This window comes from Euleptes europaea, chromosome 10, assembly GCF_029931775.1.
Source record: "Euleptes europaea isolate rEulEur1 chromosome 10, rEulEur1.hap1, whole genome shotgun sequence".
Classification (NCBI taxonomy): Eukaryota; Metazoa; Chordata; class Lepidosauria; order Squamata; family Sphaerodactylidae; genus Euleptes; species Euleptes europaea.
In genome coordinates this window covers 23107217-23125313 of record NC_079321.1, presented here as the reverse complement: position 1 = coordinate 23125313, position 18097 = coordinate 23107217, and the positions used below count along the sequence as shown (strand labels likewise).

Sequence of the window (18097 nt, the reverse complement as noted above, 5' to 3'; positions counted from 1 at the left end):
ACTCAAAACCCCCCCCCCCAAAAAAAACTTGCACTCAGTGACCCGCATCTAAATGCAAAAAAATTACCTCCTTTTCAAGTACTGCATTGGAGATGACTTGGAAACCCTGTTAATGGAACCTGATCAGTTAAGGCTGCTGCACACAAACAACTAATTCCTTGACACTGCAACCATATACATGTGTGAACTCTTTTTCAATCACACCATTCGGCAATGGGAACTGCAGCTTGCCCCACAAGTTATAGATATTACTGGCTGGGGAAGCTCTGACTTCAGTTTTTAAGTACAGCAGCAATTGAAGAAGAAGAGGAGGAGTTGGTTTTTATATGCCGACTTTCTCTACCACTTAAGGGAGACTCAAACCGGCTTACCATCTCCTTCCCCTCCACACAACAGACACCCTGTGAGGTAGGTGGGGCTGAGAGAGAGTGACTTGCCCAAGGTCACCCAGCTGGCTTCGTGTGTAGGAGTGGGGAAACAAATCCAGTTCACCAGATTAGCCTCCGCCGCTCATGTGAAGGAGTGGGGAATCAAACCTGGTTCTCCAGATCAGAGTCCACCGCTCCAAACCTCCATTCTTAACCACTACACCACGCTGGCTCTCTTTTATCTGCTAACTTTCTCTACCTTTTAAGGAGAATCAAACCGGCTTAGAATCACCTTTCCTTCCCCTCCCCACAACAGACACCTTCTGAGATAGGTGGGGCTGAGAGAGTTCGGAGAGAACTGTGATTGGCCCAAGGTCACCCAACTAGCTTCATGGGTAGGAGTGGGGAAACCAACCCGGTTCACCAGATTAGAGTCCACTGCTCATGTGAACAGGGAATCACCCTGGTTCTCCAGATCAGAGTCCACCGCTCTCAACAACTACACCATGCTGAAACTGGGCTATTACCACACACTTTTAAAAGTCTGGTTTTGAACTTGACAAAATCCATGACAGGCACTTACATCCACACTGAAGGCATTTAACAGGACTCTGTCAATGGGACGGCACTAAGGTCACACTACGCCCTCAACAGGAAAGAAGCCACAATGCACAGACAAAATTAAGGGGGCAAACCTCCTCAAGTACAACGACATGTTCACAAAGCAGGGAACATCTCCCGACCATTGATTTTATCCATTGCTTCACCGTTTACAGTCCGACTAGATCATCCTGTAGCCACTCGGTGATCATAGCAGCTACTTCCTCGCTGGCTTCGAGGACAAAAGCGTGGCGGATTCCTTTCTCACACAATCGGATGTCTCCGTCTGGAAACTCCATCTTCATCTCCTCATAGTATTGCACCGGGCACCACTGGTCTGTAGCTCCATAGTAAAAAGTCAGCTGAAGTCAAAATAGAGAAATTATATTAGAAGAAAAAAGGAGAAAACAGATTTGTCAGTTCGGACACCACCTGTGGCTTCTTTTCTCGTCCCAGTCGCTGCTCAGTCTATCGACAGAATCAAAGCTGTAGAGAGTCAAAGCTAAATCTTTAAAATATTCAAACCCAGTCATGTGGATACAAAATCACAAAAATCACAAAATCACACAAGGTTGGAAGAGACCACAAGGGCCATCCAGTCCAACCCTCTGCCATGTAGGATCCCACAATCAAAGCTCTCCTGACAGATGACCATCCAACCTCTGCTTAAAGACCTCCAAAGATGGGGACTCCACTCCCACTCCTGAGGCAGCGCATTCCACAGTCGAACCGCCCTCACCATCAGAAAGTTCTTCTTAATGTTTAGGTGGAATCACTTTTCTCTTAGTTTAAATCCATTACTCCATGTTCTAGTCTCGGAAGCAACAGAGAACAAGCTAGTTCCCTCATTAAGATGGCATCCCTTCAAATATTTAAACATGGCTATCATGTCTCCCCTTAACCTTCTCTTCTCCAGACTAAACAAACCCAGCTCTTTAAGTCTCTCCTCATAGGGCATGGATTCCAGACCTTTGACCATTCTGGTTGCCCTTCTCTGGACACGCTCCAACTTGTCAACATCCTTCTTAAATCGTGAAGCCCAAAATTGGACACAGTATTCCAAATGAGGTCTGACCAATGCAGAATACAATGGTAGTATCACTTTGATCTAGACACAATATTCCTATTGATGCAGCCCAGAATTGCATTGGCCTTCTTAGCCACCATATCACACTGTTGACTCATATTCAGTTACATATTTCATTCATGCGGCATGATTCACAAGTATACATATTTTTTACCTGTACAACAAGTTCATTATTCAATATCCCTGATAAAAATTTTAATCGCAGTCCTCGTTTCCCCAGTAATTCCCATGCACTTTCTGCCTTAAAATAATAATAATCTTGAACATATTATCAAATGAAACGTCCTGAAAATGAGCTGAGAATTCAGATACCACGCAACTATGGCAGCCGCTGCAAAAATACTAGAGGAATCCAAGATTGCTATCAACAGGATGTTTACATTTAAAGAGTTTCTAGGAAAATAATGAAGATTTCCTGCTTGGTTGACTGTACTGGCACTGCAGCTCAAGAAAAGTGTAAAAGTACTGACAATTTTTTCCCCTTCTTCTGGTTTTATGGCTTCCGCAGACTCACGGATGAAAAAAAAGAGACAATAGTTTAAATGTACAACAGGCATCCAAGTATTGGCGCCCTCCATTCAGACAGGTCAACAGTCTCAGACTTCACTTTCAATGCTGGACCTGCTTTTTAAATTCCAGCTGGCCATGCAAGAATCGTGTTGAGTGGCACTCCTTCCCAAATCTCCCTTCTGTGTTCATTTTCTTCTTACTTTTAAAAAACACAGAACGGGGAGCCAGCGTGGTGTAGTGGTTACGAGTGGCAGACTCTAATCTGGAGAACTGGGTTTGTTTCCCCAATCCTACACATGCAGCCTGCTGGGTAACCTTGAGCTAGTCACAGTTCTCTCAGAACTGTCCCAGCCCCACGAAGAAGAAGAGTTGGTTTTTATATGCCGACTTTCTCTACCACTTAGGGAAGAATCAAACTGGCTCACAATCACCTTCCCTTCCCCTCCCCACAACAGACACCCTGTGAGGTAGGTGAGGCTGAGAGAGTGTGACTAGCCCAAGGTCACCCAGCTGGCTTCATGTGTAGGAGTGGGGAAACAAATCCAGTTCACCAGATTAGCCTCCGCCGCTCATGTGGAGGAGTGGGAAATCAAACCCGGTTGTCCAGATCAGAGTCCACCACTCCAAACCACCACTCTTAACCACTACACCACGTTGGCTCTCTTACCTCACAAGGTGTCTGTTGTGGAGAGAGGAAGGGAAGCTGATCGTAAGCTGGTTTGAAATTCCTTCAAGGTAGAGAAAATCAGGGTATAAAAACCAACTCTTCTTCTTCTAACTAACTAAAAGGTGGCACATCCTGACTTGGATAGCCCCAGGCTAGCTTGAGCTTGTCAGATCTCAGAAGCTATGCAGGGTTGGCCCTGGTTAGTATTTGGATGGGCAAGCTCCAAGGAACAGCAGGGTTGTGACATGGAGGCAGGCAATGGCAAACCACCTCCAAATGACTCTTGCCTTGAAAACCCTACCGGATCCGGGAAGAATCAGCTGTGACTTGACGGCACAAAAAAAGGGGGGGGCACTGTGGCTGGTGTGATCCACCTTAAGCTGGGGAATGACCCAGTTGTGCTTCATGACCATCAGTTGAAGGTTAGTAGCTTACATAACACTAGACAGTAAGAGTAGCCCTGCTTTATTTAATATGCTGATAGGCTGCACAGATGATCCCACATTCTAGTATTATGGGGGGGGGGGGAAAGCGATTTGCCTCATGAATTCTGCTGCACTCTATGCATAATTTTCAAGGCAAATCACTTTTCTCCCTCTCTCATAATACTAGAACGTGGGGGTCATCTGCTGAAGCTTGAGAGTGAGACATTCAAAACAGATAAAAGGAAGTATTTCTTCACACAACACATACCGGTAGTTAAATTGTAGAACTCCCTGCCCTGGGATGTGGTGATGGCTGCCAACTTGGAAGGCTTTAAGAGGGGAGTGGACATGTTCATGGAGAAGAGGGCTATTCATGGCTACTAGTAAAAATGGATACTAGTCATGATGCATACCTATTCTCTCCAGGATCAGAGGAGCATGCCTATTATATTAGGTGCTGTGGTACACAGGCAGGATATTGCTGCTGCAGTCGTCTTGTTTGTGGGCTTCCTAGAGGCACCTGGTTGGCCACGGTGTGAACAGACTGCTGCACTTGATGGGCCTTGGTCTGATCCAGCATGCCCTTTCTTATGTTCTTATGATCCTATCAAACCACTGATGTAATCTGGTTTACAAAGCTTCAGCCAAGGAATAGCCTTCTTTCCCCCCCCAGTAAGAATACATAAAAAATCCCCTCAGCTGCTCTTAATTGTGGAATTTCTTCTTCCACTCAACAAAGTAATAAAAATGAAACAATCTGCTGGTTTTGGAAATTCTACTTTGAATTTTGGACCTCTCATATGCAATTCTTTGGCATTACCAGCTGGATGTGAGATGGAGTGCCAGTATCAACCTGAAAACACTTGACATATAGGAATTCTTTCATAAAAATTTCTCTGCCATATGGAGATCAGCTGGTGCTACATTTGTGTATGTCTTGATCTCCCAGGAGAACAATTTATTTTCATGAAAAAAGTTGGATCAAAATATTGATGAATACAATTAAATTCAATAGTTGCCAATGTCGTTCAAGTACTATTTTCTAGGTGTGATACAGTGCTGGATTTTCTTGCTGTATCTTTGAAGATAAGCTGGTACCCCACAGTACAGGAAGCACTAGTTCTTCAGTGGACACAACAGCCAAGATTGTAATTCATTTTGGAAAATGCTGTGTGTTTTTGCGGTTACTGTTACTGGATATAGTAGAGATAAAATTAACTGTCTTGACTATGAAAATATGAAGACTTAGATCCAGTGGTGAGAGCCAGCGTGGTGTAGTGGTTAAGAGTGGCATACTCTAATCTGGAGAACTGGGTTCACATGAGCACATGAAGCTGCCTTATACTGTCTACTCAGACTGGCAGAGGCTCTCAGACAGAGGTCTTTCACATCAACTACTTGCCTAGTCCCTTTAACTGGAGATGCCGGGGATTGAACCTGGGACCTTCTGAATGCCAAGCAGATGCTCTACCACTGAGCCACTCCTCCACATGAAGCCTGCTGGGTGACCTTGGGCCAGTCACAGTTCTCTCCAAACTCTCTCAGCCCATGAGGAGGGAGGCAATGGCAAACCACCTCCGGACCTCTCTTGCCTTGAAAACCCTATGGGATCACCATAAGTCAGCTGTGACTTGATGGTACCTTCCACCACAGATCCAGCGGAGGCCTTTCTGTGAATGGGAGGGGTATGCGATATTCTCTGATTCCCCCTCCCCACTGCTCACATCCGATTATCTCCCATGCTGTTTCTGGGGGGTCCCCTTTCCCCTAGGAGTGGCATTTTAAGGGGGATTTGGGGCTGCAGACTAGGAACAGATATAAAGAGGGATCAGCGGACTTGTGTAGTCTTTGGGATCGCTCACAGGATATGGAGTTCCAACTCCATCAGACTGACGTGGATTATTGTTGCTCAGAAAAAAATAAAGGAGGTTCCTCTGTGCTATGTCTGATGGACATGATGCCAGATGCCTAAATATCCTTAAATGCTTTCAGCAAGTCACCACACCTTATTGCCTGCTGACCACCTTTAGGAAGGAAGAGTCAGCTGCCCTTACACTCAGATTTTAGGATCCTGTTAAGAGAAACTTTAGTATTAGATTTTTGCCACTTTGAAGGTATAAAGGGATTTGCTGTGTCGGGCACCAAAATGTCTTAATCTTTCACAGCCCAAGTAGATGGAAATAACACTGATGAATGAGGTTGAAAACGGCACAGCCGTTTTCAGAGTAGGAGTGCTATTCATTTTGGGATAATTAGAGTAGCACCATCTGATCTGAAACATATGCACTTCTCTCAGAGTGGCTGTTGTTTCTTACATCTGGCCCTATACATACTCTCCTGGTATCTTTCTTCTAAATTATCTGCTAATTTAGGAAGATGAAAGGCTTTTAAAGTTTGTGGAATTCTCCATTCATTAAGAGAGACTTAGGGCCAAATCTTTTGTTAAATTTGGCCCTAATATTAGATAGCCAGCTCATGAGTATTTGATGTCATATACCAAAAGCTATTCTCTTGCTCATGAAGTTGACCTACAATGTTGTGCAAGTTTTCTTCTTGTACTTTCCAGTACTGACCCTAAAAGCTAAAATGACTAAACTGAGGCTATCGTATTTTGGTCATATTATGAGAAGACAAGAGTCACTGGAAAAGACAGTCATGCTAGGAAAAGTTGAGGGCAGCAGGAAAAGGGGAAGACCCAACAAGAGATGGATTGACTCCATAAAGGAAGCCACAGCCTTCAATTTGCAAGATCTGAGCAAGGCTTTCAAAGATAGGACATTCTGGAGGACTTTGATTCATAGGGTCACCATGATTTGGAAGCGACTTGATGGCACTTAACACACACACACTTTCCAGTGCTCTAGGGTAAATGCATATCTTACTGTCAAAAGACATGAATTGTCTTCCTTCATCTTCTACTTTCTGTGAACTTAATTTCTGCGAGCTCATTATTTGCCTACTCTACTTTTCAAATCTGGTGCATATCACAGAAAGTCCAACTTGATCATATAATAGAGTAATTTGGGGGTCCCACTACAAGTGCCAATGAGCATGCTTCAATGCTACGTGTAGCAAAATCCTCATGTGCAACTTTCCTAACTTCCAGTCCGAACTTCAGCTGTGTGCAGTCCAAAAAGTACACGGGACCTGCCAAAATAAGAGGTGTTCTTGGCTGCAGAGAGGATTTTAGACCTATTCATGTGGAGTATTTGGAACATTTTCCACAACTGGAGGCAAATAAATTTATTCTGGCGATGGGCAGAGAGTCTGCATCTGGGGTGTCTTCCGTACTGCTGCTTTCCAGATTATGATCCTTTCAAGGGCAATAACTATTAAACTGCTCTGGACAGCTCTAGACACCGGGTCACGAAAACTAGGCAACACCAGCCCAGCTGTTTCAATAAAACCAGTTCAAAATTGGCTTTGGCTGCTTCAGTTTGCAATTTTCTTCAAGACGGTTTAACAAAACGAGTCCATCCTTTGAAAGAACACAGAGCGGTTAATTTGTCAGGGAGACAAACAACGGCTTCTTCAAAGCCATTCTGACTTGCATTTTGCGTTACACAATAGGTTCATCTTTATAAAAAGCTTCAAGCCATGATACACAGACATCTTTAAGTATGCTTAGGGGCTCCTGTAGACGCCCCAGGGTTTCATCACTTTCCTCCCAGCAGTCGCTCATTGTGTTTCATCTGAGATTACTTTTAACATTTCTTCAAATCCTTTGCAAAGAGGTGGTTGCACCATTCTGAAGGGAAAAAAACCAAGCGGTGTGTATGCAGCCCCACTAAGCCTCACTCAGAACAGAATGCTCCCGTTCTGAATCCACCATGACATAACTGACAGAATACTGAACCCACTGAAGAGAGAATTGGCTTATCAATTAAGATTGCTCTCTGAGCCCCATATGCAGAAGCAAGATGGGGTATGACCAAAGATGGGGACCTTTGCTGTAATGGTGCCCCACACTGTGGATCTCACTTCCCATAAATGTTCTGATGGTGCCAAATCTGAAAGATTTGGTTAACAGCAGTGGTTTGGAGAGAATCTGGAGAACCGGGTTTGATTCCCCACTTCTTCACATGAGTGGTGGACCGTAATCTGGATAACCAGGTTTGGTTCCCCACTCCTCCACATGGAGCCAGCTGGTGACCTTGGGCTAGTCACTGCTCTCTTAGAGCTCTCTCAGCCTCACCTACCTCACAGGGTGTCTGTTGTGTGGAGGGGAAGGGAAGGTGATTGTAAGCTGGTTTGATTCTTCCTTAAGTGGTAGAGAAAGTTGGCATATAAAAACCAACTCCTCCTCCTCCTCTTCTTCTTCCTCCCCAATTGTCCCTTACCATGGAGATTTTGATAGGAGTTCCTTATCCCCTGCTGACTGCTGATTTTTTTAATGTTCATGTTAGAAGCTATGTTGGTGGTTCCACTTTTTTATTTTTGTAGGTGTGTGTTTATGTGTTATTTGTCTGGACAGTTTTACAACCTGCTGTTATTATGGTCTTTACTTTTAATTTCCCCCCCATTCTCATATTTCCCCCCTCTATTGATTCTTCTTTTAATTGGTTTTAAACTGGAAACTCTATGGTACACATACACATGAACACATGAAGCTGCCTTATACTGAATCAGACCCTTGGTCCATCAAATTCAGTATTGTCTACTCAGACCGCCAGCAGCTCTCCAGGGTCTCAGGCAGAGGTCTTTCACATCACCTACTCGCCTAGTCCCTTTAACTGGAGATGCCGGGGATTGAACCTGGGACCTTCTGCATGCCAAGCAGATGTTCTACCACTGAGCCACAGCCACAGAGCTTCTTAGAACTGCCTTGCTAAACTTTTATTTTTTGACCTAAAAGGTTGTAAGCTGCCTTGGGTAAGTTTTAAGAAACACTTCTCCACTCAAAGAGTAAATCCCTTGTGGAATACACTGCCATGGGATGTAGTTGGTTTGAAAAGGGGATTAGGCAAATTCATGATCAATTGTTATCAGCCATGGTGACTAAATGGAGCACCCAAGTACAGAGGCAGTAACCCTCTAAGCACCAGTGCTGGGGGAAGGCTTTAGCCTCTATGCCATGCTTTTAGGCCTTCCAGGAATATCTAGCTGACTGCATTAAATATAACGATCTGTTTTTGGTATCCTGATGAGGAACCTACAAACCATCCTAATGTAAGAAAGGTGCTGTTACTATGTTGGAATTATACAAGATGGAAAACATGTTTTGAGAATTAATATAGAAGTGGGATTGAAGAAGACTTCAAAACGGAGGTATCCCCTTCTACCTTTGGAGTGAAATTCTTTCCGGTGGTACCTACAGGTGGACCAGGGTGAAGATTGGAATTTAAAGATTCACATGTGATGCATGAGGACATTTTATTTATTGTGAACCTTATAGAATCTTTCATAGTACATTTTTGGATTATGATAGGATGTTGTTTGTATCTACACCTTGTATCTATATTTGATTAGCTATTAATATATTTTGCACTTTGTTAATGCCAGTGTCTGTACTGATTTCCAAACCTCCAGGTAGTAGCTGGAGATCTCCCACTATCACAATGGATCTCCAACCAATAGAGATCAGTTAACCTGGAGAAAATGGCTCCTTTGACAATTGGACTCAATGGCATTGAAGTCCCTCCACTCCCCAAACGCCACCCTCCTCAAGCGGTGGACGCTAATCTGGTGAACTGGATGAGTTGGTTTTTATATGCTGACTTTCTCTACCACTTAGGAAGAATCCAACTGGCTTACAATCACCTTCCCTTCCCCTCCCCACAACAGACACCCTGTGAGGTACATGGGCTGAGAGAGTGTGACTAGCCCATGGTCACCCAGCTGGCTTCAGGTGGAGGAGTGGGGAAACCAATCCGTTTCACCAGATTAGTCTCCGCTGCTCATGTGGAGGAGTGGGGAATCAAACCTGGTTCTCCAGATCAGAGTCCACTGCTCCAAACCACTGCTCTTAACCACTGCACCACGCTGGCTCTCAACCCTACTGAGTCGCCATAAGTCGGCTGTGACTTGATAGCACTTTACACACATGACAGACCCCCTTCAGAAAATTCAATGCTTCATGATAAAAACAGGAAAGCTAATCTTCATCGCTGAACAACACTGTTCAACGCTGAATTACGGTTGACTTTAAACGCACAGAAATGTCTACAGATGGTCTCGGCCTCCCTTGCCCGTTAACACTACTATACTCGGGACCTCTGCCCCAATTCTGAAAAGAACCATATTGCCTCCTGCTCCCCGACCCGGACTAATCATGCTGTAAAACTGGGCTTGGAAAGGCAGGAATAATTTAGTGTCTCTTCTCTCACCTCCTTCAGCACACAACATGCAAATGGAGTCCAGAAATAACTTTCTCTCTTCCACAGCAACTGGCACCATCAGGTGTTAAGATTGGCTTTACACTTATGATCGCGCTGACTACTAAACAGCAATACATTTTTCAAAGCAACAACTCGCCAGCTGTGAGCAACTCGGACTACGGTTCCTGTTCTCGTAAACCTCCAGCCCTTTATTAATCAAACCTCCTCTTACTGTCAGGATACTTCAGGTAGAAACTTCTCGTGCCAACTCCCATTTCTCCCCTAATTTTCACATTCACAGGAATGATTAGAAGGAAGAATCGGTAGTGGCAGGGGTGGGAGAGACGGAAGGTATTTAATTTCACACTTGCCTTCGCTTTACCGTCGACTTGCCAACTTTTTGCTAACTTTGCCTCAAGTTTTTTTTTTTTCCCCCCTGGGTACAGCTTGCCATTTTGAAATTGCAATGACACAGAGGAACCAATAAAAAACAAGTTTTCAAAGAAGGTCCCCAGGTGCCAAAGTACTGCTCGGACTGACGTTGTGAAGAAAAACAGATGGAAATAGCCTCAAGCACCTGCAGGGCACTTGCTGCTTGCCATGACCCTTAATTTAGCAAGGGAAGGAAGAGAGTTTTACGGCGATCATAAGCACGGTGAAGCCAAGGAAGGCACACGTCGCACAGTGCTGTTCTGAGAAAACAGCAGACCCGCAAGACAGTTGTTGAGCGTTCACTGTTACGCTAAACACTTGAACACACGAAGCTGCCTTATTCTGAATCAGACCCTTGATCCATCAAAGTCAGTATTGTCTACTCAGACCGGCAGCAGCTCTCCAGGGTCTCAGGCAGGGGTCTTTCACATCACCTACCTGCCTAGTCCCTTTAACTGGAGATGCCGGGGATTGAACCTGGGACCTTCTGCATGCCAAACAGATGCTCTAACTACTGAGCCACAGCCCCTCCTTTCAGGTCGGCAGCCGACATTCTTACTTGTTAACAGCAGAAAGGATTGATGTAGTAGAAAAAGCAGCATTCTGAGGCCTGCCAAGTTTTGATCTCAGCAGTTTAAATCTATAGAATAAATCGAATGGTGCCACGATAGAGTAGCGCAGTTGGAATTCTAAGTGGGATCTGTGAGGCCCAGCTTAAAATTCCCTCATTTCCCCTCACTTGCTGGGGGAGCATAAGCTGGTCACACCCTCTCAGTCTAATACACCTCATGAGGCTGTCATGAAGATCAAACAGGGAAGGGAAGAAGAAGAGTTGGTTTTCATATGCCAATTTTCTCTACCTTTTTAAAGGAGAATCCTTCTTTTCCCCTCCCCGCAACAGACACCTTGTGAGGTAGGTGAGGATGAGACAGTTTGAAGAGAGCTGTGACTAGCCCGAGGTCACCCAGCTGGCTTCATGTGTAGGAGTGGGGAAACCAACCTGGTTCACCAGCTTAGAGTCTGCCGCTCATGTGGAGGATTGGGGAATCGAACCTGGTTCTCCAGATGAGAGTCCACTGCTCTCAACTACTACACTGCCTCGAGCATCTTGGAGGAAGAGAACAGGACAAAAAATGTACGAGGCGGATAGCTATAAACAGATGTTATCTGTCTTGCACAAAAGAGTTGGACAAAAGACACTCCTATTAGTGCTTCATTGTGAAATATTGTGTGTGTAAAGTGCCATGAAATCACAGCCAACATTATGACCCCCATAGGGTTTTCAAAGCAAGACACTAACAGAGGTGGTTTGCCATTGCTTTCCTCTGCACTTCCTTGGTGGTCTCCCATCCAATTACTAACCAAGGCCAACCCTGCTTAGCTTCTGAGATCAGACTACCCTGGGCCATCCAGGTCAGACTAGTGCCACACATTAGAGGAGTGCTAAAGTGCTGATACATAACTCAGATACTGGTTAAATCTCTGCATATTGATTTTATATTTGTATGTAAATTGTGCTGTTAAACTGATGCTGACTTATCTTTTGATCATAATAAACGTTGATTGATTGGTTAAATCAAGCACCGAGAGCCAGTATGGTGTTGTGCTCAGAGTGCTGGAGTAAGATCTGGGAGACCTAGGTTCAAATCCAGATTCTACTTAGGAAGCTTGCTTGGTGGCCTTGAGTCCATCAGGCTCTCTCCGCCTAACCTACCTCACAGGATTGTTGCGAAGATAAAATGGAGGAAGAGAGGATGTTATAGACCACTTTTGGTCCCCGCTGGTGAGCAAAGTGGGGTATAAATTAAGTAAATAAACAAATGAACAGTGTATGGGGGTGGCTCTGGAGGACAGTTTAGAATGTTCTGCTCGTACAAAAACGTGCACGTGAAAACATTCAAGCTGTTTTACAGAATATTGTCGAAGGCTTTTACAGTCAGAGTTCATCAGTTCTTGTAGGTTATCCGGGCTGCGTGACTGTGGTCTTGGTATTTTCTTTCCTGACATTTCGCCAGCAGTTGTGGCAGGCATCTTCAGAAGAGTCTGAAGATGCCTGTTACAGCTGCTGGCGAAAAGTCAGGAAAGAAAATACCAAGACCAGGGTCACACAGCCCGGATAACCTACAAGAACTGATGTTTTACAGAAGTTTTTAGATGTTGGAAAAGAAGAACTCTTTGAAGAGCATAAACAAGAACTGCCTTCGATTGTCTAGCTAATGAAAACTGTGCAAAGAATAAAGCATTACCTTCTTTAAGTGCTGTCTTATGGTAGTGCTGTCTCGCTCCACAACCTTCCTCATCTCTTGACTTGCCAAGTACATGACATTTGCTGCAAAAGAGGCAAACAAATAGTTCAGTCATGGAATTACAAAGCACAGTTTCTCTAGACAAGGGGCTGCAATTTTCAAATTAAGTTGAGCTAGAATACCACAGAGGTTAAAGGTGACAGTTAATGTAATTATACATAGCAAAAGAATAAAATCTATAAAAATACAATAATATAAAAAAACCTTATGGCGATAAAAATTAATAAAACGAGTTCATAATCCACATTCTCAGTGGTGACCCTGCACATTATATTTTACAAATTCTTGCAATGCTGAGGAAATGGAAGCAGGGAGAGGTGGCAGCAACAGGAGGAAGATCTGGATGCCAGAAGGTCAACTCTCCATGTAGACACAGAGCTGTGTGTGTGTGTAAAGTGCCGTAAAGTCGCAGCCGACTTATGGCGACTCCTTTTTTGGGTTTTCATGCCAAGAGACTAACAGAGGTGGTTTGCCAGTGCCTTCCTCTGCACAGCAACCCTGGTATTCCTTGGTGGTCTCCCATCCAAATACTAACCAGGGCTGACCCTGCTTAGCTTCTGAGATCTGACGAGATCAGGATAGCCTGGGCCATCTAGGTCAGGGCAGACAGAGTTGTGTGTGTGTGTTAAGTGCCGTCAAGTCACTTCCGACTCATGGCGACCCTATGAATGAAAGTCCTCCAAAATGTCCTATCTTTGACAGCCTTGCTCAGATCTTGCAAATCTAACACAGAGTTAGCAGAGGCCTAATCAAAACCCAAACAACCAGGCTGCTTGGAACTAATGAGGACCCTGAATGATCAAGTTTAACGAGGCATGTACCAAAAAAGAAAATAATCTCAGAGGTGACGGGAAGTCAATGACTTTCATATCCATTATCTCTTTAAAAGTAATGGCTCTTCCCCAAGTCATGTTTTTTAAAAGAATAATGGCTACTTTCTCTCAAGCCAGCGTCTTCAGGACTGATTCCTCACAAGCCAATTATCTGTCAATGACACCAACGTCGTCCCACCTGATGTTCCTTCTCAAATACAACAAGGCCCCCCTGTGTGTGCACCGTCAAGTCACAGCTGACTTATGGCGACCCTGTACAGTCGATTCTCAAGGCAAGAGACGTTCGGAGGTGGTTTGCCACTGCCTGCCTCCGCGTGGACTGAGAGAGCTCTAAGAGATTCTGTGACTAGCCCATGGTCACCCAGCAGGCTTCATGTGGAAGAGTGTGGAATCGAACCCGGTTCTCCAGATTAGAGTCCGCCGCTCTTAACCACTACACCGGTCTGGCTCCCTAAGGCCGCCCTAACTTGCTTTAATCTCTTTCACGGAGGTGAAATGCAGCCCAGAGTGGTCGACAAGTTGTGGTTCTTGGGTCTCAGCCTCCACGGCACTCCAACTTGCCCCAGATGAACGGTTCAACTCACTGTATTTGTTTGTAGTGCGACAGGATCGTTATTTGCATTTTGCACTAAGATACTGGAACTTTTAAAATAAATTGTTTTGTACATATTCTTGCTTTACTCTCTGGAAAATCACTGCCAGTGAGAGCTATTCTGCACTCATGGCTGCTGTTAAAGAGCTATTCCCCAAGCAGGCAACGTGTGTGTTAATCACAAAGATGAACCTCCCCCCGGAGAGCATTTTAACACTACTTTCCACAAAGGTAAGAGGTTTTTGATAGCAATCACAGAGAAAGAGTGAGTTAGCCCTCTGGATGCTTCTGCACAGAGGCATTTTCATGACCCATAAAAAACAAACAGTACTGATACACATGGATCTGTTCAGATGGCTGATGTAGATTATCCTGGGCTGTGCTCGGCTCTCACGATTCACGCTAAGGAAGATAAGAGCACAATCCCTGTGGCAATGCATCTTTTCCTATGAAGACTGCTTCAGCTTTAGAGTCGAGCTCCAGCAAACAAGTCCTTGGATGCCTTTCAGTTATGCCGGATGAAGAATTTGGTGCAACATACTGTATTTCTTCACACAACGCATAGTAAAATTGTGGAGCTCCTTGCCCCAGGATGTGGTGATGGCTGCCAACCTGGAAGGCTTTAAGAGGGGAGTGGACATGTTCATGGAGGAGAGGGTTATTCATGGCTACTAGTAAAAATGGCTACTAGTCATGATGCATACCCATTCTTTCCAGGATCAGAGGAACATGCCTATTATCTTAGGTGCTGTGGAACGCAGGCAGGATGGTGCTGCTGCAGTTGTCTTGTTTGTGGGGCTTCCTAGAGGCACCTGGTTGGCCACTGTGTGAACAGACTGCTAGACTTGAAGGACCTTGGTCTGATCCAGCAGGGCCTCTCTTTATGTTCTTATGTATCTGTGCAGATTTTTATGCTTCTGCACTAGGGTTGCCAACCTCCAAGCAGGGCCTGGAGATCTCTCGGAATTACAACTGCTGTCCAGACAACAGAGATCAGTTGCCCATGAGATAATGGCTGCTTGGGAGGGTGGAGTCTACGGCATTATACTCCACTGAGGTTTATAAAATTATGCATGGGTTTGAGAGAGGTGACAAAGACAATTCCCCCCCCCCCTCTCCCAAGGTACTAGAACTCGAGAGCATCCAATGAAGCTGGTGGGCAGTAGATTCAGGACGGACAAAATGAAATACTTCTTTACACAGCGAGTGATTAAAATGTGGAATTTGCTGTGAGAGAATGCAGTGATGGTAGGGTTGCCAGGTCCCTCTTCACCACCGGCAGGAGGTTTTTGGGGCGGAGCCTGAGGAGGGTGGCATCTGGGGAGGGGGGGACATCAATGCCATAGAGTCCAATTGCCAAAGCAGCCATTTTCTCCAGATGAGCTGATCTCTATTTGCTGGAGATAAGTTGTAATAGCAGGAGATCTCCAGCTATTACCTGGAGGTTGGCAACCCTAAGTGATGGCCACAGGCATAGATGGCTTTAAAAGTGGATTACATTCATGGAGAATAGGTCCATCAGTGGCTACTAGCCATGGTGACTAAAGGGAAACTCCACATTCAGAGGCAGTAAACCTCTGAATCCCAGTGCCAGGAGGCAACATCAGGGGAACGTCTCGGCCTCTATGTCTTCTTGTTGGACCTCCAGAGGAACTGCTTGGCCACTGTGTGAGACCAGATGTTGGACTAGATGGACCAGTGATCTGATCCAGCAGGGCTCTTCTTAGGTTCTTAGTCTAATGTTCTTCTCACCACAGTCTCCTTTGTATTTCCTCCCATGGAGAGATTTATTCTGCAACAACTCATCCAGGTTTCCCTCCCAGTGTTGTAGGAGAGGATTGCAGCAGAGGTGAGAACTGGCCCTCTTGCCCATATTTAGGAAAGGACTATCATCTCAAAAGGCTTTCTTTTGATTTTATCAATATTATGTGGCTGTAGATTTGGACTGAGGCTGTAGTTGTTTTTTTGATGGAGTAATGCTTTTATGGTTGTATTGTTCTTAGGGCTGGCGTGCGATAGCATGTTTTTGTAAACCACCTTGGTCCTACTTGTTGAGGAATAATAGTCCATAAATATTTTAAAATAAATAAATAAATAAAAAACAATCATACATGTTTGGTATTTCCTATCACTCTGCCACCTACACTGCAGTAGGGGGTCTTCAATGAACAAATCAGAGTTGGCAATGAAACACAAAATGTAGCGTCGAAGGCTTTCACGGTCAGAGTTCATCGGTTCTTGTAGGTTATCCGGGTTGTGTGACCGTGGTCTTGGTATTTTCTTTCCTGACGTTTCGCCCACAGCTGTGGGCGAAACGTCAGGAAAGAAAATACCAAGACCACGGTCACACAACCCGGATAACCTACAAGAACCGACAAAATGTAGCCCTTTCGTGTTTTCTGTCACAGAAGGAAGCCTCGATTCTAGACTGGGTTCAGAACTTCAGACTTCTTAATTCACGAAAAGTAGCGATAGCAAAAATAATAATAAAATAAAATAAAGAAAAAAACCCAGAGAAATATTGCGATGATTAACTTGTTAATTATTTAAATGTACCTTGCGGTGCTTAGATGCAAAGAGCAACATAAAGTAAATGGGATTTCCAACACTGTTTTTTAACATCACAATTTATCAGTCTGCAGCTTAGGTAATTCAACAACTTGACGAGGCCATTTTAAATTGATAAGGCCTGTGAAGACCACAAATTCCCGATCATTATAGACACCACATAGGATGAGGCAATGAAAGCCTAGTAAACCGAAGGCGTATAGCGCTCGGCTGCAGAGAAAATTCCACCCCTTGATCCCACCAATGACCTCTCTTCTGACCTGGAAGAAGAGATCCTTCTCTCACTCTCTCTCTCCTTCTCACCACCTCCTCTTTTTCTCAAATTGAGGTGATTAAGCATTGGTTGTCAGTTCAGTCCCATGCCTTTGCTAAACAGAGACAGCTAACTGTGCCAAAATACCCTTGATTTATTCCCGATGGCACAATGCGGACGGGGCTCAAAATCAAGGACCAAGAGAAGAAAAGAGAACATTATATCACTGGTAGCTCTTTAACCTAGACTGTCACGGCCAAAGCTTAATATCCACATCAGCTAAATTAGTTTCTCTCTCCACGTCCCCAACAAAGTGTTAATGACTGAAATCAATCACACTTTTTCAGCCTTTAGGGCCATTTGACACAGATTCAATTAACCACCAATTGTCACGCAAAAATACCTGCAGCACACAACCCCGAAGTTCAAAAATGGTTGTGCAACCAGGCTACACAATGAAGGAAGCAAGCAAGCAAGCAAGCAAACAAACCTAAAAAAAAATTATAATAATAATAAAAAAAAATAAACCCCCTGTACTTTGAAGCAAGAACAGTCTCATTTGTATATTCAGCAGTCAAATCATCTGCTGGTATATCTCTATGGAGAACTAGGGAATATACATCCTAAGTAGCAGTAGTGTAGTCCTGCCAGATAAAGGCGAATGTCATGCCTCCCACTTCCCACTGGAGCTTTCTATACCCCCTGAACTCGTGCTTCTGTGAGTTAGTGGATCTGCTGGAACAGTCTGAGTAGGGTTGCCAATCTTCAGGTGGTGGTTGGAGATCTCCCGCTATTACAACTGATCTCCAGGCCAGAAATTGGATCACCTGGAGAAAGTGGCTACTTTGGCAGTTGTACTCTATGGCATTGAAGTCTCTCCCCTCTCCAAACCCCACCCCCAAATCTCCACAGATTCATAGAGTTGGAAGGGACCACCAGGCTCATCTAGTCCAACTCCCTGAAAAAATGCGGGAAATTCACAACTACCTCCCCCCACACCCCCAGTGACCCCTACTCCATGCCCAGAAGATGGTCAAGATGCCCTCCCTCTCATGATCGGCCTAAGGTCATAAAATGAGCATTGCTGACAGATGGCCATCTACCCTCTGCTTAAAAGCCTCCAGGGAAGGAGAGCTCAC

General features: G+C 44.7%; 1 protein-coding gene across 1 annotated transcript in view; it reads right to left on the bottom strand.

The window, feature by feature from the left end:
• Nucleotides 1-1121: 1121 nt before the first annotated feature.
• The window catches only part of LDAH (lipid droplet associated hydrolase), a 115005-nt gene continuing 98029 nt past the window's right edge, over nt 1122-18097 (bottom strand). Inside the window, exons 6-7 of the mRNA XM_056856759.1 lie at nt 12653-12735; nt 1122-1330 (exon numbers count right to left, since the gene is read on the bottom strand). Of these exons, the coding sequence (XP_056712737.1) occupies nt 1139-1330; nt 12653-12735 (275 nt within the window). The 3' untranslated portion in view covers nt 1122-1138. The remainder of the gene's footprint in view (nt 1331-12652; nt 12736-18097) is intronic.